This window comes from Leptodactylus fuscus, chromosome 10, assembly GCF_031893055.1.
Source record: "Leptodactylus fuscus isolate aLepFus1 chromosome 10, aLepFus1.hap2, whole genome shotgun sequence".
NCBI lineage: Eukaryota > Metazoa > Chordata > Amphibia > Anura > Leptodactylidae > Leptodactylus > Leptodactylus fuscus.
Window position 1 is genome coordinate 22,109,935 of NC_134274.1, and position 27,389 is coordinate 22,137,323.

The 27,389-nt window shown below is 42.0% G+C and overlaps 1 protein-coding gene across 1 annotated transcript in view; it reads right to left on the reverse strand.

Annotated features, from left to right (window-relative positions):
* Positions 1–267: 267 nt before the first annotated feature.
* The window catches only part of LOC142182788 (solute carrier family 2, facilitated glucose transporter member 9-like), a 29,780-nt gene continuing 2,658 nt past the window's right edge, over positions 268–27,389 (reverse strand). The window contains exons 2-12 of the mRNA XM_075257529.1: positions 26,650–26,748; positions 24,688–24,848; positions 21,694–21,818; positions 21,372–21,517; positions 20,584–20,716; positions 15,562–15,749; positions 11,205–11,315; positions 8,554–8,655; positions 6,860–6,935; positions 1,067–1,194; positions 268–705 (exon numbers count right to left, since the gene is read on the reverse strand). Coding sequence (XP_075113630.1) covers positions 469–705; positions 1,067–1,194; positions 6,860–6,935; positions 8,554–8,655; positions 11,205–11,315; positions 15,562–15,749; positions 20,584–20,716; positions 21,372–21,517; positions 21,694–21,818; positions 24,688–24,848; positions 26,650–26,748 — 1,506 coding nt within the window. The 3' untranslated portion in view covers positions 268–468. The remainder of the gene's footprint in view (positions 706–1,066; positions 1,195–6,859; positions 6,936–8,553; positions 8,656–11,204; positions 11,316–15,561; positions 15,750–20,583; positions 20,717–21,371; positions 21,518–21,693; positions 21,819–24,687; positions 24,849–26,649; positions 26,749–27,389) is intronic.

A 27,389-nucleotide genomic window follows, 5' to 3' on the forward strand; every position in this document is an offset into this window, starting at 1 on the left:
AATTTTAGTAAATAGAGAAGGTTTAGCAATATATTGGATGCCAGTCATCAAAGTGATGTGAGAGTAACCTGCGGCCCCCTCCCTCCACGGCCCCTATAGCGATTTCCTCCATTAGTCACGCCATTGGCCCATCATACCCTAGGATACTCAACTAGTCAAATGTTTTCAAGTCAAAAATGACTACCTAAGACCCTTTATAGGTGAAATCTTTAAAACAGAAGGAATGTAGAAGACTGAAAATAAAAAATTTCTCACTATGAGGTCATCATGAGATTTATTTAAGAAATAGTTTTCAGATATTGTAAGGCTTATTATACAGAAAGAACTGAGAGAACTGGAGGCCCAACTTTGTTCTTTGGTACTGGACTGGAAAAGGCAATATTCGGGACATCCTTTGCATTCCTTCTTGGGACCCATTAGACCACGGACTCCAAATCTTTCTCTCGATAGAGTCTTTTGTATTAATTTTCATGGTTGGGAATATTCCAATGAACTGCTTTCTAAGGCTCCGTAGCCATTCATTTTCCGAAGTTTCATATCATCGACGGGCATTACGGGTTTACGCAAAGACTTGTCAGAGGAAAACATTTCACTAATTTCCAAGAAGGTTTTATTCTTCGTTTCCGGAATGACAAAGTAAACGTAGATCGCCACAAAAAAGGAAACTCCACAAAAGACCAAGTAGCAGAACGCTCCCGCAGACATCTGCAAGTAAATGACATCATCATCAGTATAACACCTTAGGATGACATCACATGTGCTTGAAACATATACGCACGTATCACATTGAAAGCAATAGGTAAAAAAAGCCTCCCATTGAATTCAATAGGTAGCGCGCGTAACACCGAACCCATTGAAGTCAATGGGATTCTGTTTTACTGCGCTCACTCTGACACGTGTTTGCGTGTCAGAATGAGTGGCACGTTACTCTGTGTGAACGCAGCCTAACATTGAAAGTATCAAGCACCTACAGTAGATCCAATCTTTGGCATTGTAAACAGAGTTCTTTAGTCACATAAAACCTCAAAAATGAAGGAATATGGGGCGATTGTGTAACATCAATTACCTGCAGAAAAGGGAACACAAAACCAACTGTAAAGTTTGATAGCCAGTTGAGTGTTCCTCCTACAATGTAAGCTGCGGGGCGATGGGACTGCATGAAGAGTTCTCCCGTCATTATAAATGGAAGTCCAGCTGAAAGAAAGCAGAAATTTAGCCAATGAGTAACCAGCACTGGATCAAAAACACATTTCGATAAGTGTCGGAGAAACTCCCAACCATGCACTGTCATCTCAACTGAATGTGGGAGTTTTCAATGAGAAGAGAGATAAACTGCTACTTGGAGTAGAAGATCAGCCATGTTGAAATCCACCATGCCCAATTCCTCTGTCCCTACCCATATATGTACATGGGATAATTGAGACTGATGCACCCACCACTGGTTCGGCAGACCTTCATCTAACGTGTATGGGCATAGAGGGGTGAATCTGTGTCACGTGTTTGGTGAAAGGCCTCCTCTTGCACTAATGCGACACATGCCCAATTCTGCGCCTCCATAAACGTGGGTGGAGCAGAGCAGGGACTCCTTAAAATTTTTAGAATTCATGCCAGTCTCTAACTGGGATAGCTCTTCCTTCTGGCATGCGGAGCCTTTTCATAAATAAGCCGTGCTTTGTGACTGTCAGATCCGTCATTCAGACTGATGGACGACACACTAGTCAGTAAATCTGCCCCATTGTATTTTTGGGTTTCTTAGAATCTGATTAGCATTGGCCTTCATCTTAGGTGTATTGGGGCCCCTCACTCTATTAAAGGGATTCTATCATTAGAATCCTTTTTTTTCCATGCCTACCACGTCGGAATAGCCTTAAGAAAGGCTATGGCCCCTTCCTTTATGTGTCCCCTGTGCTGCCTGCAGACTCTTCAGTGATGCCCTACCTCTTCTTCTCACGACCATCTCTTCTCCGCGTCTTCAACCAAAAGTGCCGACTGTGCATGTTTGGCGGCCATTTTCCTGTGGCTGAACGGACAATCGCATAAGAGGCCACAGTACTGTCTGGAGACTCATTTGCAGATGATGAAAACCGTGAATATCACCAGATGGTGGCACAGAGAAAACATTTGAAGGTAGAGGAAGAATAGCCTTTCTTAAGGCTATTCCGACGTAGTAGGCCTGAAAAAAAAGGGATTCTAATAATAGAATCCCTTTAAATCATCATATGTTAACAGGTTGAAGTCTGACACGCCAGAACCAGTTATGAGAGATGTCTGGCAGCTTTGCAGAGAGTGCATGTGTAGAAGGGTGGTGGGGAGGAGTAACTGTAGGCTGAATGAATATGGCTGGAAACTGGCTTGGTTAGATGTTACATTGTAGTAAAAATTCATGCTGTAGACCCTGTCGAACTCGTTTGATGAGCAAAAACTCTAAAACTAGTTGTGATTGAGATGACCTCAAAAATATTAGAATCTGACTCTAGAAGAAATCTATTGGATGGCTGTTACTCATCTGTATTTACAGGATTGATTCTTGGGATACGATACTAAAACCTATATACTCATGTGAGGACAGTCTTGCATCTACATGACCATCTACATCTACAAGCCATCTACATGACCATAACATATAGTAATAAGACATTGCTGTTTCTTTTGGCATTTGTCTTGGCCAGGAGAGGGCAGGCACCCTCAGCTTTTAGCCTTCTAGGACGATGTAAAACCCGTTAATATTGCAGGAATTGCTGAATTCTTTGCAGAAGGAAATTACAATGTTTCATCTTAAAATTTCATATAGATTTGGATTGCAATTTCATGAGCGGATTCTGCGTACATACATACAATGCTACATCGAGAACCTTCTTTATTCCTGGTTTGCAAATGATAATATAATAATATTTTAGTTTTCTAATTAAAAATGTAGATCAGACAGTTCTCCAAATTTTTCTAATTATTTATTAACATTTTTAATATAATAAAAAAATTAAGATTTTGCCAGGGTAAGCCGCTGAGAACTGAGCACTGATATGGTTACACCGCCATCTATATGAAGTACTTCCGTAGCTTTCCCGCGTAGAAGTCAACTACTGATCATGTTTTTGCCCAAAAAGTGGAAGGGTTTAACAAGTGCAGCAAGTTCTATAAATGATGAAGCATCCACGACAACACTCCTGAACTCATCACTGAGGTCAACAGAGGGACCGGTAACAGCCGCTAACTGGGAATGAGGGGTACTTGGCCCAAAAAAGATTCCCCAAAAGTCTTGTATGTACACATTAACAGCCTGTTTAAGTACTAGTCCGTGCAAAATGACCCAATATTGAGCATGGGACCGGCTTCTCTGTGTTTTTTAGATGAATCAATATCTCATGTTGGTGGATCCCATTGACTCTAATCGTTTCCATTGATTCAAAAGTGGAAAAAGGCTCTGTCATTTTCCTACAAGAAAGACGTTGATTGCAAAGGGTCGTTCTGATGGCCGATGATCAGAAATTTGGTTTAAGAACCCATTTTTGGGATATAAGCCAGGCTTCCTCTTTCACAAAGAGTCCATGTGTGACGCTAGTTTCACACCTGCATTCGGGTCTCCATTCTGTGGTTTCCGTCTTCTGCATGCAAGAAAACGGAAACCACAGACCGGGTCCGGCCGTAAGCGGTGGTGAGCGTTTTATGCTCTCCGCTGCGAAACCGTTTTTTTAAAACCGGACACAGGGTACTGCATGTTCAACTCTGTGTCCGGATTTTAAAAAACGGTTTCGCGGCGGAGAGCATAAAACGCTCACCGCCGCTCACCGCCGGACTGCTTTCAAACCCATTCAAATGAATGGGTGAGAGAGTCCTGCAGGATTCCGTCTCCTGCCTCTGTTATGTGCAGGAACTGGAAACCTGCAGAACGGAGACCGGGCGCAGATGTGAACGAGACACATTTGGGTCCCATAACACCTGCCCAACAACTTCTCCACTTAGACCAGAGTATAAGGCACCCCCATTCTATAGGGAATACATTATAGGTTACTGGGATCCCATTGATTATGAGAACCCAGCTTGTATGGTGTTCCCCTCCACGCATTTCTGCAAGAAGTCGCCAAACACTGTACCATAAAAATGGAGGTCCCATACAAATAAATGGAGTGGTAGTCCATCTGCCTGACCTCTGCTCCATTCAAACACTCCCAATCTAATGATTGGGGGGGTCCCCACCAGTTTTGGAAGACTACTTTCTATCCCCTATGCATTGATGGGCAAACCATTGATGCCCCAGAAAATCCACAAGAGGAGGTTGGCGCAGGAAGTCGTACATTGTAGTTTTATTTTACTCTTCGCTCAGTGTTCTTTTAACTATCCTTGTGTTTAAACAATCTTCCGATCTCTGCGTCTCCAGCCTCCGCCGCCATCCCTTACGTATCCTGAGATTCTAATCAACTGCGAGAACACCGACTGATTATAGTCCAACGTTAATAGAACATTGTCTACATTCAGCCCATTCTTGGTGTAATGACTTTAATGTGCTTGAGAAGAAGTTTCAGCACCAGTTCATTATTTCCACACCATGCCACATATAGAACTCTTAATGCAGAAAAAATCATGCAGAACACGGAGTATATAGAGTGGCGTTCATGCAGATTTTTTTTTTTCCCCCTAATCCTGGTTGCTTTAAAAGTCATATTCATCATTGTTTATGAACAATGAGCCATAAAAATCCTAATTAAAGATGTAATTACACTGAATAAATTCTTAGCTGAAAATGAATTATAGATTTGTTGGAGGCGCAGTTAATATATCAATGGGATAAACCACCACAGTCTTCATCCATCATTTTAAGATAGAGTCTGCAAAGCAGCTAATATGGCTTTAACCCCTTCTCGGCTGAACTGGTTGGAGGAGATAATATTGTGTCCAATCCATATTTCTTATAGATAACTATGCCAAGGCACCTTGAAAAATTATACGGAACGGAATGGTCTATAGATTTCGACCATACGGATTGCCATTAGTCAATGTTTAAGGGATAACGCCACGAAGGATATTTATACTCTATCCATAGGATTCAGACCCCACTGATAAGCTATATATCCAGGGATAGAGGATAAATACGTTTTTGTGGCATACCCCCTTTAGAAAGAATGTGTCACCAGAAAATGACCTACCACGTTTTTGTGTGGCGCCAAGTTCGTATCAGAAGAACAGAAAAGTGGACACTATTGGATCCATTCCATGATGGACACGAATGGCGTTGGAGGGATCCCAATAACTGTATTGGGATCTGTTTGGTGTCCGTTGTGTGAACCCCGTTTCCAATGTGAAACCTAATTCTACCCTATAACTACTCTGTAAATGAAGCTTTAATATGGCACCCATATAAGTCTATGGGGCTCTACATTACCACCATATACCAGATGGAAAACCCATGAAATGCCATATTACATTGTCTCTACAGTAGAATAGATCCAAAATATAGCACCATACGGAGACCCCATACAGCAGAATCAATGCCTATGGTGGCATAGTATGGGGTACACATGTATATGTCCTGTGCACACAGCTTGGCTCTGCACTTGAAGCCTCATTATGGTGGATTTTTTTGTCGAAGATCATAAACCTCTATCAATATAGTGTGGAGATGACGGCTGCCCTTTACAGTATAATGGCTGCTGACGTTATTGATGTCCGTGTTAATTACCTTAAGGATCTACTTAAAAATCCGGAGTCAGCTATGAAATGCCAATTTATCCCCAAATCCCTAAACACAGGGTGATGCAAATTAAGATGTATGCAAATACCTAATACATATAGTACAGAGCACACTTAGCATTGTACAAGAATTTACAATGTAGCCATACTTAGTGTTTACCAACAATTTTACCAACTCTTAAGACTTTGTATCCCCAGGATTGCAGAGAAGTAGAGATGACACTTAAAGGGGCCCCATCACCAGGTCTGAGGAGCCCAATGACATACATCATCTGATAGGCGCAGTTATCCAGAGCATTTTGGTGTTTTATCCAAATCTGTTCCGCCATTCCAAAGATATAAGGCCTTTTAATGTTGATGCAAATTAGGTTCTTCTAGCCAAATGGGCTGTAACACTACTTTAAATGCAGAACACAGAATCCTCACCCTCAGAGAAACCACGTTGTTACCACCCACTTGCATTAAGGGCTTATATCTTTGGAGTGGCTGAACAGTTTGGGATAAATAAAGCACCAAAATACTTGGTGGACAGTACCGATCAAGTTGTGTATGTCATTGGGTTTTCAGACCTGGAAACAATTCTCTAACTTTAGGATCAATACGCAAAAGTGATCAGCTGATCAATGGCTGTCAGTGGCTCAGAAGCCAAATCCTTCCTCTAAAGCCCTGTTCACATCTGTGTATGGGAGTCCATTTGGGGAGTATGCTTCAGAACCCTATACGCATTAAAAAGGAATATTTTTTGGTTATTTTGTATACCCGTTTTTAAGATGATTTATTAAAAGTTAAATTTTAAGGACACCTCAGTAGTGCGGACTGATTTTGTATCAAGTTTTGCATTAAAAAGCAGTTAGCTAAGAAACCACATGGACCCGATAAACTGTAATGAGGTCCGTGTGGTTTCTGCTCAGTGTCCGCATGAATCCTGCGGAGAGAAAAGTAACGCAAGCAGCACTTTTCCCTCCACATGTTTTGTGCGGAAACCACATTTCCCCATTATAGTCTAAGGGGTCCATGTGATTTCTTAGCTAACCTCTTTTTAATGTGTATAGGTTTCCGTTCAGGAGGTCCCCAAGCAGATTCCCCGAACGGAATACTGAACGCAGATGTGAACCGGGCCTTACAATAACACATTGGAAACCTTGAAAATAAGTAAATCCATTATTTTGCTTACCAGGCCCTATACAGAAACCAGCAATGATTCCAATGACGAAGATCACACTGGCATAACGCATCCAAGGTATCCGGGCCTGAAAGTGGAAAAAAAAGTCAAAGATCAAATTTTGTTCATTCAGCACGGCCTTATGGTTTATTATGATTTATATTACTTTAGCGCCACTTTAAGGGTATGTGTGTGTATATGTGTGCATGTACTATATGTATGTGTGACCTGTATGTATGAATTTATGTGTGTACAATATATATACATATATGTGAACTGTATGTATGGTGCACTGTATGTATGTGTGTGTGTGTGTGTGTGTATGTATATATGTGTGTATATATATATGTGTATATAATATACATGTCTGTGTATAATATACAGTATGTGTGTGTATATAATGTGTCTGTGTGTTTTGCATTGCTTTATACCCTATAAAACACCTACAATTACGGATAACGCTGGCAGGAATAGTAACGAAGCCTCCACCTTTGGCGCCACTTACAATATTAATGAATTGCATCTCCCACATATGCCCCTATTACCTAATTCACTCCCTTTATGAGCCTAAGCTGGTATAAATAGACATTCTGGAATTCATATTCCCCACTGATGCTCTATGGGCTCACATCAGAAATCTGCAGGTGCTGTTTCCAGCGCCTAAAATCTATGAATGGAGAGGACCTGTTACAGCATCCGCCATTATAATGACTTGTCTTCTCTCTCAGTGGTACTCCACACTTTTTGCCATTCTCAGCAGCTTCTAGTGCCAGAATTACACAGTGTACGGAGCTGGTAGCAGTAGGCTTTGTACACAGTGTATGCTTGGTGCCAAAGGCTTCAGAGTAGCTGATCAGTGGAGGTGCCGGGTCTTGGACCCCCACCGATCAGATATCCTATTGAACAATGCCATAATGTCCAGTAGACCTTTTAGGAATTTTACAAAACAAAATATACCAAATTATTGGGCTAAAATTGAAAAAAGGACATAAGATGGATCACATTCCTGTTGAACAATAGTTCTGGGAGAAAACAGACTGGCCATACCCATCAGTCTAATGTGTACAGGGGTCGCTTAAAGGGGTTGTCCACAGAGTTTTAATTTTCCTGGTCCGGGGATTGATGATAACTGAACTGGGGGTTCCGGCAATGTCGCGACCCCTGGGTCATGTGATCCTAAGCAGATTACCTATGAGCTTGAAGGGAATGCGACCTGGGGGGGGGGGGACAGCTTCGGATCTCATTATCCAATGGTTGTAACATGGCCAGAACCCCCAGGTCCATCATCAGTGATCCCCAGACCAGGTGACTAAATTACACCTCCCCATGGAGTTTCCTTCCAGCAGGTGGCGCTAGAGTGAGTTTTCCTTTATCCGATCAAGGAGAACTTATTTGCATATCCTTTCCCAGAATTCCTCTTCATATGTATTGTATGTAAGAGTCTACACACTGCACGGTGACCAGATAAAGCCGATGTCAGGTACAGTACGAGACCATTGATAACGAAGACATATCATGTGTTAGTGCGGTAGTAATGTCACATCCCCACTAGCAGAGGAACACGTTAGGAGTACATACATATTACATATTGTAATAAATCTATATCTATTACAAGTTATTATTGTATTTAGTCCAGTACTATACATCCATTATTTATACCGTATAGTAAGTTAGGCTGACGCTCTCAGTCGGGATCCATTACTCACCTGGAATACAAGTGCTACAGTGATGCCCGCACAACAGAACCCCATAAAACTAAATCCACCAATGATAAGAGGTCGTCTCCCCAACTTCTCCACCGTAAAACACTGCAAATATAAAAACAAAACAAAAAGGGTTAGATGTTAAATAACAGTAAGAGCCTATTCAGACAACCTATCCAGCATGCGGTATATTTCCACGGGTCGGATTATAAGGAGAATGCTGCATGGATTCGACTTGGTCATGTCAACAGAGTAAGGCCCCATTCACATTTGCGTTGCGGTTTCCGTCCGGGGAGTCCGTTTGGACAAGCGGTGAGCACTGAAAGCACATGAACCCCATAGACTATAATGGGATCCGTGTGTTTTCCACACGCAGTCCGCACTGAACATATGGGGAGAAAAGTACTTCATGAACTACTTTCCTCTGTGTATGACTCATGTGGAGGCCGTGCGGAAAACACATGGCCCTGTTATAGTCTAAGGGGTCCGTGTGCTTGGGGTCTGTGTGCTTTCATTACTCACCGCTTGTCAATGCGTTCGGTATTCCATTCGGGAGGGTCTCCATGCGGACTCCCCAAACAGAATACCGAACGCAGATGTGAACCGGGCCTCAGCACCCAATATACAATAGAGATGACTGTGCGGTCTGACATTCCATTAAAGTAACTCTGGAATTCGGAAACAACTGTGACATTATTAAGACATTATTATGATCAATTAAAAATTCTTCACAATTTATTTTTAAAAAATTTCAATGCCAAAAATGATACAAAATGAATCTTTTGATTCCGGTACAGTTTTCGTACTCTCTTATGAAGTGGCACCGGAATCCAATCTACATTATATAGAACTTCACATTATATCATTGCTATAAAAGCTACAGATAAGATCCAAGAAAGAAAATAAATCGCGTCCTAAATTCCGTCTTCTAAATTGATCAAAAAGATATAAAAAAAAAATCTAAGGCACATAACAAAGAATCTTTTCGGAGCTGCATTAGCTTCAAGTTTCCTTCTCCCCGCTGGAAAACAAGAGGCAGGAGAGAAAGAAAAAAAAGCTTTGAGCAAAACCAGCAAAAAATATTGACAGCAGAACAAATGCTTGTAATTTTATAACCAATCTCCTAGTGTCCATCGGGTGCCATTTCTGTCTCCACTCAGGACCAATCAGACTTGCAGAGCTATGAGTCTGCCTGAGTGAATGTGAGCCGGTTACTGCACCGCCATTCCTCCTGCACCTCTTCAAGCACTTTTATTACTGCTCAATAGTGGATGGCAAGGGCGAGGACCATTTAGCGGGTCAGAGTACAGCGGAATAAAGAGGGGGATTTGAGAAAGATAGAAAGGGGTAAATAAGCAGAAAGGGTGGGGGGAGATGGGGGGGGGATCCTGGATTTCACTTCTATGCCGAGATGCGTTTATTAAAGTAAGACCGTGCTGTGAGATTTTGCTCCTGGGAGTCGATGGCTCACATTAGTCTCTCTAATTGTCAAAAATCTAATTTAGTGTTATGTAGCACAGGCCAGCCCTGGGTTAAAAATATGGAACGCGTGCTCGGTTATAAATTTGATCTGCGCCGAGGTAACTCTCAGATAAGGAGACTATAAATGGTTTGGAATGAGAGGCTGAGGAGGGGGAGGTCGAGGACAGGATCAAAAGGGGACAAGACAGCGACATGAAAGCAATCAGCTTGTTAGGTGGCGATTTTTCTTTGTGCTTATAGGGAAGGATAATCGCCGACACCCTTCTCTGGTCTCCGCTCGCTGTTGTGCGCTGTTGCCGATTTCTTTGTCTCACCACATCACTATTAAAGAGTCTTCATATGTTGTAGAAAGGCTTTGAAGACCATTGGGGTATAATGTCTATAATAAATTCATTTTTACATGGGGAGCAAGCTCTGAGCTGTTCTGCTTAAATACAGTTCCTAGAAATGTATACACCGAGGAGCAACAAGAGCTTCGGAGAATATGAAATGTATTACGGCATATGTTGTATTCAGTACGTAGCACACAGAGGTGTAACAAAGTTCCTGAGCCCCACTAGAAAAAATTGGCACAGAGCCCCCGATCCACTAGGTGCCGTTTATAATCCTGGCAAAGGAGGAATCATGGCACCAAAGCCTATGTGCACTGTCACTGGTGTAACTGGGGCCAGAAGATGGGGGGCCCCACAAGTCACCTAAAACACTCCAGAGCTGGATACATTTCATTGATATTGTGATGGCTAGAAGTCTGTCCATGCTAAATGTATTCCCCCTGCTCTCTGGTGAGTTGGAGTGAGAAGATTTATGATACACAGCCTTCCACTGTCAGAAAGGACTAAATTTACCCTTTCATAATTGTTGGTCAGTAGCCTATAGTCAAACAGGGATTCACTGGGGACACAAAGGGGCCACCGATAGGAGATGGGCATAATGGGAAGCTTGTATGCATAGACACGTCATGTCATGGCAGTCTGGGGCCAGATATAGAAGGATACGGAAATTTAAAGGCTCCTAAAATGTATGGATGTGACAGTTGTCAGAAGTTGCCCAGGGGACTCAAGCTGAGCTTTGACACCAGAGCTTTGAGTCTTTAGTTATGGCCCTGGCAATTCCATCCTCTGCCCCACCTTAGTTTCTATGTGTAAGAGCTCACCATTATAGTTATCACCTACCCCAATCAAACCTGCAATGATTTCAATGGCACCTGTGCCCACAGTCGTGTACGGTATCTCAGCCAATGGGATGCCAGCATTCTCAAATATGGAGTTGGTATAGAACCAAATCTGCAAACAAACAGAATTTTACATTCTTAATCAGATCTTCCATACAATGCCTTACCATAAAGGGGTTCTCTAACTCATATTGTATGGCCTATCTACAGCATACAAATGTCTTTTAGATGTAAGTCTTGAATTTGTAACATACACTCACCGGCCACTTTATTAGGTACACCTGTCCAACTGCTCGTTAACACTTAATTTCTAATCAGCCAATCACATGGCGGCAACTCAGTGCATTTAGGCATGTAGACATGGTCAAGACAATCTCCTGCAGTTCAAACCGAGCATCAGTATGGGGAAGAAAGGTGATTTGAGTGCCTTTGAACGTGGCATGGTTGTTGGTGCCAGAAGGGCTGGTCTGAGTATTTCAGAAACTGCTGATCTACTGGGATTTTCACGCACAACCATCTCTAGGGTTTACAGAGAATGGTCCGAAAAAGAAAAAACATCCAGTGAGCGGCAGTTCTGTGGGCGGAAATGCGTTGTTGATGCCAGAGGTCAGAGGAGAATGGCCAGACTGGTTCGAGCTGATAGAAAGGCAACAGTGACTCAAATAGCCACCCGTTACAACCAAGGTAGCCAGAAGAGCATCTCTGAACGCACAGTACGTCCAACTTTGAGGCAGATGGGCTACAGCAGCAGAAGACCACACCGGGTGCCACGCCTTTCAGCTAAGAACAGGAAACTGAGGCTACAATTTGCACAAGCTCATTGAAATTGGACAATTGAAGATTGAAAAACGTTGCCTGGTCTGATGAGTCTCGATTTCTGCTGCGACATTCGGATGGTAGGGTCAGAATTTGGCGTCAACAACATGAAAGCATGGATCCATCCTGCCTTGTATCAACGGTTCAGGCTGGTGGTGGTGGTGTCATGGTGTGGGGAATATTTTCTTGGCACTCTTTGGGCCCCTTGGTACCAATTGAGCATCGTTGCAACGCCAAAGCCTACCTGAGTATTGTTGCTGACCATGTCCATCCCTTTATGACCACAATGTACCCAACATCTGATGACTACTTTCAGCAGGATAATGCAATGCCATGTCATAAAGCTGGAATCATCTCAGACTGGTTTCTTGAACATGACAATGAGTTCACTGTACTCCAATGGCCTCCACAGTCACCAGATCTCAATCCAATAGAGCATCTTTGGGATGTGGTGGAACGGGAGATTCGCATCATGGATGTGCAGCCGACAAATCTGCGGCAACTGTGTGATGCCATCATGTCAATATGGACCAAAATCTCTGAGGAATGCTTCCAGCACCTTGTTGAATCTATGCCATGAAAAATTGAGGCAGTTCTGAAGGCAAAAGGGGGTCCAACCCGTTACTAGCATGGTGTACCTAATAAAGTGGCCGGTGAGTGTATATAGAGACCCCTGACCCATTGGCTTGGCTGTTTAACCCCTTCCCGCCGATGGCATTTTTTGATTTTCGTTTTTCGTTTTTGACTCCCCTCCTTCTAAACCCCATAACTTTTTTATTTCTCCGCTCCCAGAGTCATATGAGGTCTTAATTTTTGCGGGACAATTTTTCTTCATGATGCCACCATTAATTATTCTATATAATGTACTGGGAAGCAGGAAAAAAATTCAGAATGGGGTTGATTTGAAGAAAAAATGCATTTCTGCGACTTTCTTACGGGCTTTGGTTTTACGACGTTCACTGTGCAGCCAAAATGACCTGTCCCCTATATTCTGTGTTTCGGTACGGTTCCAGGGATACCAAATTTATATGGTTTTATTTACATTTTGACCCCTAAAAAAAATTCCAAAACGGTGTTAAAAAATTTTTTTTCTAAAAGTCGACATATTCCGACGGCCGTAACTTTTTTATACATAGGTGTACGGGGATGCATAGGGCGTCTTTTTTTGCGGGGCCGGGTGTACTTTTTAGTTCTACCATTTTCGGGAAATGTTATTGCTTTGATCACTTTTTATTCAAATTTTTATCAGAATTAAAACAGTGAAAAAACGGCGGTTTGGCACTTTTGACTATTTTTCTTGCTACGGTGTTTACCGAACAGGAAAAATATTTTTATAGATTTGTAGAGCGGGCGATTTCGGACGCAGGGATACCTAACATGTATATGTTTCACAGTTTTTAACTACTTTTATATCTGTTCTAGGGAAAGGGGGGTGATTTGAACTTTTAATACTTTTTATATTTTTTTATATTTTTTTTCACTTTTTTTTAATTTTTTTTTTTGCATTTATTAGACCCCCTAGGGGTGTTGAACTCCAGGGGGTCTGATCACTAATGCAATGCATTACAATGCTAATGCATTGCAATGCATTGCAAAAAATCATCATCTCTTTTGCAGGCTGTATACACCAGCCTGCAAAAGAGAGAATTTGCAGACCGGCTGGGAGCCTTTAACAAGGCTCCCGGCTGTCATGGCAACGGGGGGTCGGCCCTGGAGCATGCTCCAGGAGCCGGCGATCCCTGCCAAAATGGCGGCGCCCATGCGCCGCCGGGAAAATGGCGCCTCCGGCGCCTTTGACAGCAGCGCCGGAGGGGTTAATGCCTCCGATCGGTCCGGGGACCGATCGGAGGCATCAGAGCCGGTTGTCTACTGCTTAAAGCTCCCGGGCTGTCGCCATAGTTACAGACCCGACACGCGCCGTACTATTACGGCGCATGTCGGGAAGGGGTTAACTCCCATGCACACTCAGCCTGGATGCAGTTGGGGGATCCTTGTTCTCTACACAATGTGGATCCCAGAGGAGGATATGCCATAGATCCCGGAATTTCATTGCTGACTACCAATGAATGCTAATGAATATGAAGTATATGATGGTCTTTCAACCACAGATCAACTTGAGAGAAGAAAATTTATTTCGACAATGTCAATATCTGACCCTAAGATTTAGCTCAGGAACACTATGGAACTAGGACAGGAGAAAGATTCAATTGAAACTAAAGAGAACGCTCCCCCTTGAATCCTATTTTAGGTTCAATTCTATTCTGATTAATTTCTTCGTATCAATAGTTTTTATTGAAATTTTCCAAAATATAGTGCAAAACAATGAAAAAACACAAAGGCATACATGGCTTAGCAATATACACATCAAGAATATATGACAGTCTGTCCATAAGCATACAATAAATGTTGACAATGTGGAACTATCATTTGGATAAGCCATAAATATCTGATCGTTGGTAGGATGGAGGAACCACCCAGCCCATGCACAGATCAGCTGTTTAGAGATGCCCCTTCTGTGTATACTATACAGTGCACTTACCCGAAAGCAGTTGGCTCTGTGCCCTGTATAGTGGTGCCTGCAGTCAACTGCTTCCACCTCCAGGCACTGTAATACATGGGGATCAGATGTACTGAACCCCAGAACAGCTGATTTCTGTGAGGTCCTGCTGTTGTCCCCCACCCCCACCGATCAGAAGTTCCTGGTGTACCAGCTCCTAGAACAGGTCACGACATGCTATCTGCTTATGGACTTCATCTGTGATTGTTACACGCTTTGATCACATTCCTCATTTCCTCCTTGAAGTATGGAAAGTCACAGATCATGTGATTGAACCTTCTCTGTAGCACATGATCATGTGAGGAGTCCTTCTCAGATCGTAACCAGTTCTGCAAAAGTGTGACCAGGAGTAGTGTTTTACCCACCAAGAAACCAATTGAATGGGGCTTCAGAACTACTCCATGATGGCTGTGTAAGGGCCTTAAAGTTGATGGGACAAGCAAGTACAGGAACCACTAAAGAGACAGTATACAGTGTGTGGGGGCACTAAGGGGGCAATATTAATGGAGACCATAGTCATAAGTTTGTTGACCCAGAAATCCCAAATCCACCTCCTTCAAGAATGGAGAACAAAGGATAACAGGAAATTTCGAGAAGACAACAATCCCACATAGATGCAGACAGATTATAAATATGAAAATACAATGCAACATGGAGCAAAATGTGACTATACAAAATGCCATTTTTCCTCAAGAAGGAGTATGTTTACCTCAGGGGTCCATATATTGCTGTATTTTTAGGGGTATCTTGCAATGGGCTCATGGTGTAGGCTGCAAAGTATTATTTTGAGTAGGGGGCTACTTGGTTTGATGTTAAGACATGGCCACAAAATAATTTTAACACGTTTGCAAAGGTTTTACCAAACAAAATAAGTCATTATATTAACTCCTTGAAGGTTGACCTACCATGGTCAAGACCATCAGTTATGGCCATAGTTGATTATAAGTTATAGATCTACCTCTACTATGTAACATGGGAAACTTACCGCATCGATTCCAGACAGTTGCATACCCATATTGATGACAATGACGGATAGAGTCTGCCAGAACAGGGTGCGGTCAAGAAAGAGCTGGCACACAGAAACAGTCTCATCAGATGTTAGAGACTGCTGCTCCTCCTTCATTTCCTCGATAACATCTTGGACATCATGTTCTCCACGAAAACAACGAAGAGCTAAAAACATAAAACCAACAACTGATGAGGTGGACATTCATACCGCAGGGGAACAAAGATTCAAAAAGATTTGATAGTGAAGTATAAAAAGATTATAAAAGTGTATCCTCTCAGGACTTCTCCTGTGCTGCCCCCATTCTGTGGAATTGACTGCCATGGACATTGCTGATAACCTTCTCTTTTACGATTTTATTGAAAATGGATTTCTTCAAGGATGCCTAAATCGTATCACCATAACCAAAACATGACCTGGACACCAATATTTCTTCTTGAACCTGTCCTCTATCACCCTGCATCTGTATTGGCTCCTGTACTGGCTCGATTTACTTCTATTCATCTTGCCAACATGAGGAGCCCACTACCCTAGAGGAAATGTCTATCTACGCCTGTTGTGTCACTCCTTCCATACAACTGTAAGCTCTTATGGGCAGAGACCTCTCTCCTTTCTAACTGAGTCCTCCCATATGGCAAACAACTGTAGAACGTTGCAGAATATGTTGGCGATGTAGAAATGAAAGTTATTTTGTTAAAAAATTTGCTACATAAATTATACTTAAAGAAATAACTATGAAAAAGTTGTATACATGAGAATGGGATAAAATCTACCCAACGATCTCAATGTCCTTTCTTACTACTTTTTTACTTGAGGAGCTTGGTATGGAGTTTCTGCTAAGAAATTTGCTTAGCTTTGAGATATCCATTAAGGCATATCGATAGACTCCTAATAAGTTGACCACCTACTGCTATCACTGTCTAATTTGGTCACATATCTGAATATTACTAGACTAGAACAAGCTACGTATTTCGCAGTTGGTCTCAGTGGTCATGTCTTTAAGTGTCCCTGGAAGCTTCTTATTGTGATTACAGAACACTTTTGCAGAAAGCTGCCCACTCGGCACCACGGTTATGTCGTATTCTAGACCTGTACTGTAGAGTCTTAACTACAGTGCTGGGTAATGGGTACTACCCCAAGGGTCTATACAGGGACGAAACTACAGGACGTTCCAGAGGTTTAGTTTCACTATGGTCCAACATGTTTTCTCCAAAACCTAATGGCGTTGGTATTATACATGATTTGATAGATGGGGTCAATAATCACAGTAGAGACAATGGGTATGATCTCCCGAAACACCGCATCATACATGCAGTGGTGGTATAAATGAATGCTGTCTCTACTCTGAGATTATTATCCGAATGGACCAGCGGCTGAACCCTTATAAGGAAGCCCCCTCTTTATTTGTAGATTTGATAGTTGAGCATGCTCTACACCAGGGGTGCTCACACTTTGTCAGCATGTGAGCTACTTCTTAACATGGCCAAGCCCAAGACTTCTTGTGGGCGGGGCCGGGGCTGACCTCTGGGCGGGGCTTGGCATGTGGGCGTGGCCGGGCAGATCGTGAGAGGTGGCCGCCCAGGCATCCCCGCTGTCCGCTTCTTCACAGCGCAGGCTGAGAGTTATCTCTGGACACTGGCAGGCTGGGGCTGCGGCAGCCCCGCCTACCAGTGTCCGTAGATGACTCTCAGCCTGCGCATACCTAGTCATGCCTGGCTCAATTTTACTTGAGCATACCTATCATTTCATTTGACTTTTCATGATATTCCATTATGTATGTGTATACATGTATGTGGAGTGCCGCTATTTATTGCCATTATATGACTTATATTCTGCATTTTTTAGCAGTTTTCTTTTTTGTAGTTTTCAGTTCTCTCTGAGCTGGTCAGTGGTGCTTATTTGCCATGCATTGTACTCAGTAATCTGCTCCATAACTTTTTCTTTCACTAAACCAGCCCTTGGACCATGCAGGGCATATATAGAGAAGTACTGAGATGTACTTTGTAAATAAAATACTTAATAAAGCTCCTATTTAGCTCCAGCATCACCCCCACTTTCCCTGCACAGTACTCCCCTCACTCCTCTTCATACAAATGAATAATCCTAGTCTGGTGGCCCACAGTCCTTTACAGATATAACAGAATTATCAGAGTGGAAGTCAGTTTTAGAATATGGAGGTAAAGCAGAAAGAAAGCAAAATATATTACAAAGTCTCTTCTAATCGCCAGTACTATTGATTTACACAATCTTTATTACAATGTCGATGCCTATTTAAGCCTACGAACAGGTATATTGGAGAAAAATAATTTGGTTGTATAAGTATAACCTTATTAACCACAATAAAAAATTGTCTGTTTACCATCTGTACCAAAAATAAAAACTGGCAGCCCTACCAGCGGTGAAGCTAAAAGCACCTGGGGCCCTGACAGATGGTAGACTTTATAGCACAGAATTCTTACGGGAGTGCTATACAGCGATATCATGGCACAGTGCTCCCAATTTAGAAACTGCAAAATAGCCCAATCTGGAGCTTCCATGATTGCAAAGAGGAGAGAATAAAGCTGACTGACACATGGCTCGTAGCGAGACGCTGAGAAGACTGGAGGAGTGATCACTAACGTCACCTCTCATAGTTTTCTAAATTTTTGTCAATTTTCGTTACGGTCATTTGTAACTTTTTGTGATTTCTTAATTCCATCGTTAAACATGGATCATAATGTATAAAGCATCTGGGCTTTTCAGTGATGGATCTTAAAGGGATTTTACGGATTAGGTAAACATGGCTACATTTTTCCAAAAATAGCCTTGTAGACTAGGTCTATGTCCAAACTCAGACAGGCGTGGTGCTGTTTTTGGAAGAATTCAGATAGGTTTTTCTTATTCTGTACAACTCCTACAATACATGGACAATGTCTCAAGATATCTGCCATTCCTTGGACCCTTCCCTTTATGTCTTTTTGAAATATTGAACATGGTTTCCCATATACAATTTGATAGGCAGATCAAGAAAGATCAGGCCATGAATCTCCAGTTCTGGTCCTGTTTATTTTAGCTGGAAGCCAGAATTTTTTTAGCAGACGAAACCGATATAAATTCTGTTCTGTATCGCTCACAAATTATAAAAGGAGGAAAAAAAGTATTAAAAAACTTCTACAAGTAACGCTCCATGACGCACTGAAAAGTAGAGACAAATTGATTTTCGAGAAGGACCAGCAAACCATTAGCGATGGAAACAGGAGAGAACAAAAACCCCTCCCCGTTCCCTCCATCTCGCACTTTCGGACTGGTGATTATGAGTCATTTTAATAGCCAACAGTGTTGTCTCAATAGCAAATGATCATTGCTTTGTGTGTGCCGAGCAATTCAACAAAAAGACAGAAGGAAGAGTGAGAGTGAAGAGATTCACAGGTATCTTCTGTAACCTGAGGGAAGCAATGAAAGTGACAGACAAGACTACAAGTGGTATCATCCATTCATCTTCCTAAGAGCATGAAATAAGCATCAGCAATTCTACAATGGAAGCTCCGACAAGGCGGCCACTGGCCAGGGTGTAATGTGAATGCTTCTTCCTAGCCAGGGAGGCAATGTATGGAGAAATTTGAATAGACAGTAATGGATGTTAAGAATGGACTTTGGGAGTCATCTATACCAGGGCAGTGGAGTAGGAGTCTGAGTTAGGGCCAGTTTTGGGTGAAATCCAAAAAAAAAAGTTACCAAATATTCAAAATATAAATATGAGTTTATATTAAAATAAATAACTAATAATAAAATAACTTATTTATATTGTATAATTAATTAGGTTTATAGTTTGTTACTAGAGATGAGCGAACAGTAAAATGTTCGAGGTTCGATATTCGTTTCGAGTAGCCCCTCAATATTCGACTACTCAAATCGAATATCGAACCCTATTATAGTCTATGGGGGGAAAATGCTCATTTCAGGGGTAGGCAACGTTCGATCAAATTATACTTACCAAGTCCACGAGTGAGGGTCGGGCTGGATCCTCCGAGAAGTCTTCTCTGTGCAGCTTCCCCGCGGCATCTTCCGGCTCTGAATTCACTCTGCCAGGCATCGGGCCTGGGCAGAGCCGACTGCGCACGCCCGCACTAGAAGTGGACATGCACAGTTGGCTCTGCCCAGGCCCGATGCCTGGCAGAGGAAATTCAGAGCTGGAAGACGCCGCGGGGAAGCTGCACGGAGAAGACTTCTAAAGGTAGGAGAAGAACCAGCGTTGATTGGCCGACTGTATAGCATTCGGCCAATCAATGCTGGTTCTGCATCAAACTTTTCCATTCGAATAGCGAGTGGTACTCGATCGAGTACGAGTATTTCGAATACCGTAGTATTCGATCGAATACCTACTCGATCGAGTACTACTCGCTCATCTCTATTTGTTACATATTTCAAACCTTTTTTCATTCTGACTGACCTTGGCTGTCAACGATTTAGGTCGGAGTCAGAGCAATACTCAGAATTTATTATTTTTTTATGATGTCACGATCTGTGTTATAAATTATTTAAATAAACATACACACAGAATTTTTTTTTAAAACAATAAAATATTGTTTTTTTGTTTTGTTTTTTCTCGGCAGTGATTCTTACAAAAAGCTGATTCTATAGAAGTCACTTTGCAGCAGTGATCTCATCTTCATCATAAAAGGTAACATATCTATTATAAAGGTGAAGCCAATGACAAGATCCTCTGATGATAAATGATGATTACAACTTGCCTCCTTCCCCTTCCTGCACAATGATTTCCGCATATGTCACAGAGCATGCCCACAACACTCTCCAGAAATCAATTATACTAAACTATACTATGTTATACTAAAGTTATATTAAAAGGTTTACTGTACAGTGAATAAATCTATGAACTGTTGGTCAAGTTTAGAATTTGCTCTGTTGTAGAATATCAGGATAATAACACTAAGTTGTAGGTTTACGCTAAAACACACCATTTTGGGGGTTTTCTGGTCATTTTTATAAAGTCTTATTACTTACCAGCTATGGTAGCATGAACGTTGCTTTTGTCAATAAGTAAGTAGCGAGGACTTTCCGGGAAAAAAGGTAACATGGCGATCTGAATAAATGTGGGCACCACAACAATGGCAAGAAACAGAGGCCAAGTCTCATCCTATTGGGATAAAACAGATTTAAGAGCAATGAGAAGAGTGTGAAAATCTGAGCCATGTATGTAGTAATGCTAGCCATCTCTTTCCATCATGTCCTGTAAATTCTACGGCTCCTGTAGTTCCAACCCAAGCATCATGAACAATAAGCTGTTGTCCTGCCGCATCTCCTCTACCTCCTCATCTTCACCTAATCTGTCTTAGTTTTGCAAATTTCACAAGAGCTAAGAAAACAGCTACTCAAAGTCTTAGGATGGTCCATGAATGGTCATCGGCAATCTTTAATCTGGTCAACTGATTCTACCACAACTTTTGCGGGTAAGATGTAGCATTACATTCTCTGTATACAAATAAATTGCCATATACCATATGTAATATATAGAGAAGTCTCCTAGAGTGGCAAGAAAGGCTCTCCTTACAATCACATGGGGGATGGAGGGGGTTACAATTGGTCAGGGGCTACCCCATATGCCAACCTATGGTATGGTGAGATTTACTGTAAGATTTCAGGATACAAATCAACAATCACTTAATATAAACCCAAAACTCGTGAAGGCACGAAATTCCAAGGTCAGGTGTCAACTAAAGGTGTCTAAAATCCTTAGCAAAGCCCTTATGTAGAGTCTCTAACCCCCATAATGGTATCTATACATTACTGACCTGACCCAGTAGCTCTGGAAGTCCAAGCACCTGTGCAGTAAATACTCCAAGGCAAATGAAAATACTTGGCATTAAGCCCAAGAAGCCGCGTAAATTCTTTGGAGAGATTTCTCCCAAATACATGGGGACCACACTGAGGGAAATGCCTGGAGGAAGATCCACATATCAGGTAAGATGCCAAAAAATATACAAAAAGTTAATAGTGAATAGATATTCTATACTGTCCTGGGATAGGACATTACACAGGAACTCTTTAATAGCAGATGAAATATTTATTTTATTGGCTTCATCAATATGTTCAAGAGATTTTCTCTACACTTACCTGAATGTATGCCGGTGATAAAACGTCCAATAATCACCATTTCAGGGGATCCCAATACACGACTGAATCCCATCATGGCGCCAGCTATGAAAACTAATGGGGAGCTTTTTAATACCGTTCCTTTTCTGTGGGACAGAAGTCAGAAATTTGGTCATCGGGACAAAGAATAGTCGGAGTCCTATAGAGAAATGACTTACTATTATAAGGCGAGGTTAACTTACTGTAGGTTTTCCCGATCGGTGGGGTTCACTATTATTAAAGATTAGTGAGCAATATCTGTATTTGTAGAAGGGAGTCTATCACCACCAAAATCTATTCTAGACCACCATATTCAAAAGAGGTGCACGGGCCAGATGGGGAGCGGCAGCATCTACTGGGATATGTGTTACATGTCTATATTCCCAATGTAAGATTTAGTACCCTTACAAAACACAAAAAAAGTTGTATTTTTTTTAGCCCCTACCGTACATTTTAAGAATCTATTGGAAGGTGGATAGAAAACTAAATGAAGGTCTGTAAAACTAATAGGCACCATATAAAGCCAAGTATAACATACCTAGCAACTATCCAGGCCAGGAAAAGGGGCATTTACGTCCCACACCCAATCCTTTCTCATGGCCTCACACACTGGAGACTACACATGGAGCAAATGACCTATAGGCACTTTACTGACACATTATGGCACCATCATTCAGAAATATATCACCTTCATACCAATGCTCCTAGGCGAGAATGTATCCATGGTATGGCACCCAATGGGCCATATTGTTTCTGTTGGATTTATAAGGGTTGGGACAATAGTTGTAGGCATGGAGAGCTATTGTGTGATGGTCCCATAGACTTCTATAATATTGTTGTATTTATGAATCCTTATCTAGCGAGTACTATTTGAAACTCCTGTTTCGAATAGCACGCACCCATAGGAATGAATGGACGCAGCCGGCACGCAGGGGCCGCTTCCATTAATTCCTATGGGTGCGTGCTATTCGAAACGGACATTTCGAATAGTACTCGCTCATCTCTATTCCCTACCATGTTCTCCATCTTCCATTGGTTTCCAATGTGACCTTTCCTACAGTTCATCAATGGTAATGTTTTTTTGTCACTATTTTAGGCTATACCTCTATATTACTATGTATATAAGTGTGATATAGTACACCTAAGAATAATATGATTATAAACCTCACATACCATGCCAGCTGATAAAGCCGTATAAACGTATTATCTACAAGTGCAACCTCTTGCCATTAGCAGAAACCATTATGTAAATGAAGAGGCCTGGGTTAATAGTGTGAGAAAGTGGTTAATCTGGAATGGAAGATAGCAGGCAGCCTTGGATGAGGTTTGAAGTAAACTATATTCTGCTCCGGTAGTCACAATATGTTCCCATCATATACATAGCAATGCTATGCATTTTGAGGAACTTTGCTATCCCATGGATATTAATTGGTTATGTGTAATCAGTCCTGTGCGGGGGAAATGGCAAACCACTAATAAATCCGATGGAGATAAAGACTAAGTGCTTTCTGCACCGTTCAGTTAACCCTTCTGTTTAGGTTTAGAAATCTATGGCTTCACACAAGCATGCGATATATATATTATGGCTTCGTAATCAAAAAAGAGAACCGAATACAAATAGGTAGAGGACTAGAGGACGTACTAATATAATGGTAATAGTTTTCATATACAGTGAAACCTCTTTAAGACCACCACCCAATATTGCATGATAAAGTAGTCTTCTAGAGAGGTGGCCTTCTCCGAGACGATGGCAGGTATGTAAAACTGAAAATCCATTACAGGAAATGTGGTCTGGGTATGGAGGCGATCTTCTCAAAGAGGTGGCAATTTGGAAAGGTGTATTGAGAACGTCTGAGCAGTTCCTCTACGCTCGACACCCAAGTTAATCAGTTTCCTCCATTCTTACCCATGTTCCCTAGTATTACGTGTATTATAGGGACTAACTTCACTATTATAATGATATTTCAGACCCCATAGTACACATAACCAGCAGTGGACACATGAGGAGACATATTGATTGGGGTGTTGGCTCTGGTCATGTGACTCAAGGTCGGAACTGGCCGGAAAAACCCAAAGTAACTTTATAAATAGTCCTTGGATAACCCCTTTAAAGCCACAAGTAATGTAAAGCCTGATATAGCAGACAGTGAGGTTCCTCTGAATTACTAACATAATCTTATAGCTCATGGCCATTTCTAAATGTTGATATATTGTGGGCTCCTTTGTTATGCATTTTAGGGCTTTCCTATGATGTCAAGATCGATTTGACCATTGGTAGGATAGGTTCTGAATAGTGGGGTTATGACTCTGGGCACCCAGGCGGAAGGAATTGCAGGGATTGGTTTTCATCTCTATTAGGATTACTATGTATATATTGTTATGAATGTTCTCACATAGATGAACAGATTACATTGCAAGAAAATGTAATATTCATTTGTTTTCTTTGGCACAGTCCTGCATCCCAAAGCAGGTCAATCCCATCAATCCGTTGTCTTAAGGGAGTCTATTAGGTCCAAAATGCCCATAATAGTGCCATGTAGGGGGTTTAATAGTGGCAGTATCATACCTTTGTGGCCACAAACTCAGGAAGCAATGCAGAGATCATTTCTTTTCTGGCATTGTAAATCAGTCTATAAGTACACGGAAGGCAAGGTTGAATTTACCAGATTTGCCCACAGACGGCCACAATGCCTACAGAGGCTGTAAAAGTCATTCACAGCTAAGACAAGGATTCCAGTGGAGAGACGGAGCAATTGCAACTGTCTCCAGGCAAATCTTCCAATCCAACCTGCTTCTACCCCCGATTGGTTAACCATTGGTTAACTCTCCTACCAAATAATGGCTTTTAATAGAAGCATGCTACCCAGAAATGACCCCTCTACCAAGTCTATAACCCCCAAGCATTGGAGAAAATGTAGATAAGCTACTAATGAAAAGTAAAGCCCAATGTCACAACCACCATGAAGATGATCTTACCGTCCAAATCTGGAGACCAGAACACCAACAAGCAGGGACCCCAACATTCCACCAAGGGCAAATACAGACACCGTCAAGGAATATAAGATGGTCAATGGACTGGGGTCAAGGGACTCTCCGTATCTCTGTACCCAGGTGGCATTGTAAAATGCTTTAATGTGCTGGAAAATAATAAATCGGCTATTAAAATTCTACTAAATTGAGAATGAGAACAAATGTATCAAAATAAGTGACCTTTAGAAGAGTTAGAAATAATATTCTGGTAGACAGTAGCGCGTTAGCACATGATGAGAGGTAATGTGAGAGGAAGCCTCATGACCCGGCACTAATGTCAATTCCTCTACATTCTTTCCTACCAAGTTCATCCACATGACTCCCGAGGTCAGAGGTCACACGGTGTATGTAGTCCTAGCACTAAGAGGTCACACTGTGTATGTAGTCCTAGCACTAAGAGGTCTTCACTGTGTATGTAGTCCTAGCACTAAGAGGTCTTCACTGTGTATGTAGTCCTAGCACTAAGAGGTCTTCACTGTGTATGTAGTCCTAGCACTAAGAGGTCTTCACTGTGTATGTAGTCCTAGCACTAAGAGGTCTTCACTGTGTATGTAGTCCTAGCACTAAGAGGTCTTCACTGTGTATGTAGTCCTAGCACTAAGAGGTCTTCACTGTGTATGTAGTCCTAGCACTAAGAGGTCTTCACTGTGTATGTAGTCCTAGCACTAAGAGGTCTTCACTGTGTATGTAGTCCTAGCACTAAGAGGTCTTCACTGTGTATGTAGTCCTAGCACTAAGAGGTCTTCACTGTGTATGTAGTCCTAGCACTAAGAGGTCTTCACTGTGTATGTAGTCCTAGCACTAAGAGGTCTTCACTGTGTATGTAGTCCTAGCACTAAGAGGTCTTCACTGTGTATGTAGTCCTAGCACTAAGAGGTCTTCACTGTGTATGTAGTCCTAGCACTAAGAGGTCTTCACTGTGTATGTAGTCCTAGCACTAAGAGGTCTTCACTGTGTATGTAGTCCTAGCACTAAGAGGTCTTCACTGTGTATGTAGTCCTAGCACTAAGAGGTCTTCACTGTGTATGTAGTCCTAACACTAAGAGGTCTTCACTGTGTCGTATTAAGGTCAAGAAAATGCAAAAAGAAAAAGATACTTTTGTAAAAGCGAATGCCCATTTACTTTCTGTATTGTAAAAAAATTTGGGTGGAATTAAAGAAAAACTGCATTTGTGCAACTTTCTTATTGGCTTCATTTTTCACAGCGCTTTTCTCCCCAGATTTTCTGGCCTTTTCGGGTGGAAACCCATCCCATTATAGTCTATGGGGTCCGTGGGTTTCCTAAGGTAACTGCTTTTTTATGCGTATAGGTTTCTGTTCGGGAGGTCCTTGAGTGGATCCCCCGAACGGAAACCCGAACACAGGAGTGAACGTAGTGTCACACACATTAAGATGTCTTATTGTATCCTAGGCCATTGTCTATGTGTTGAAGCCATACATATTGGTAGTAGAAATGTACTCAGATACATTGGGATGGATTGGGATAATTTTGCTAGTTCTGTCCATTAGTTGAACAGAACTAACTGTCTAGTCTAATGGTGACATGTTAAGCCATGTCTTTTTCATGTAAGCCATTGGTTCTCAAGCAATATACCGAAGGCCCCATGTGTTCTGCGTTTGCAGAGGAATGCGCTCGGACGACACTCGGAGTTCCATTGCATTCCACTATGCATTCACGTCTATGGGTTCTTCCAAACCATTACATTCTGATGACACGATCGATTATAGAGCAGGTCCTATCCCCCACCATGTCATTGGAACATTGGTCCTATCCCCCACCATGTCCCATAGGCATGAATGCACAACAGAATGCACTCGGATGTCACTTCAACTGCAAACTCAGCCCCACAACAAAGGCACACTTGTCATGTGCATGGTGCCTAAGGGAACATAACAACTATAACCTACCTCGGATGGAGAATTCACCACTGCCAAATTGTAGCCATACAGCATAGACGATCCAAATGAGGAGAGCAGGGAGACAGCCAACAAGGGAAAGGTCAGGTGCTGCAAAATAAATGGTACAGAAAAAATAACATTACCATAGGAAACATAAGAATTGGATATAAACACTTATACACACGGGGATCAGACAAAACCTGCATTATGTGGCCATTGCCAATGAGTACTGTCATTTTTATTTATGTAAGCACTCTGCAGCCCCTCAGTGGGACCCCCAGGTGCTGTGGGCCCTGTAACTTGCCCGGGTTGGTCAAGTTCTGATGCCAGCCCTGGGTCTAACCCTTCAGGTTTCCTACTGATTGGCAGCACTAGATAACGGTTTGTGCCCACTATGGTGCCCACTTCCTCAGTGGGGATCTATCATTGTACTGCTCTTTGGTATTTTATCTTCCCCCATGGATGATGGATTTGTCATCCAGTAAAGCTATCACTATGTGATTGTCTCCCTCACACAGGATCTCTGTTACACCCTGTACATCATGGGCTATACCAGTCTGCTGGCAGCCGCGCCCACAATGAATTATTCAAGCCATTGGTCCAAAATTGTGTAACTAATCAAAAAGCCGACTTTGTGGAAGACTATAAGTGCCGTGTAATGTGCCGAGCGGGTTATGGCGCCATCTTGGTCTACATCAATAAATGTGGATGTCCAAAAAACATAGTATCTATGATAGCTTATCTAATAT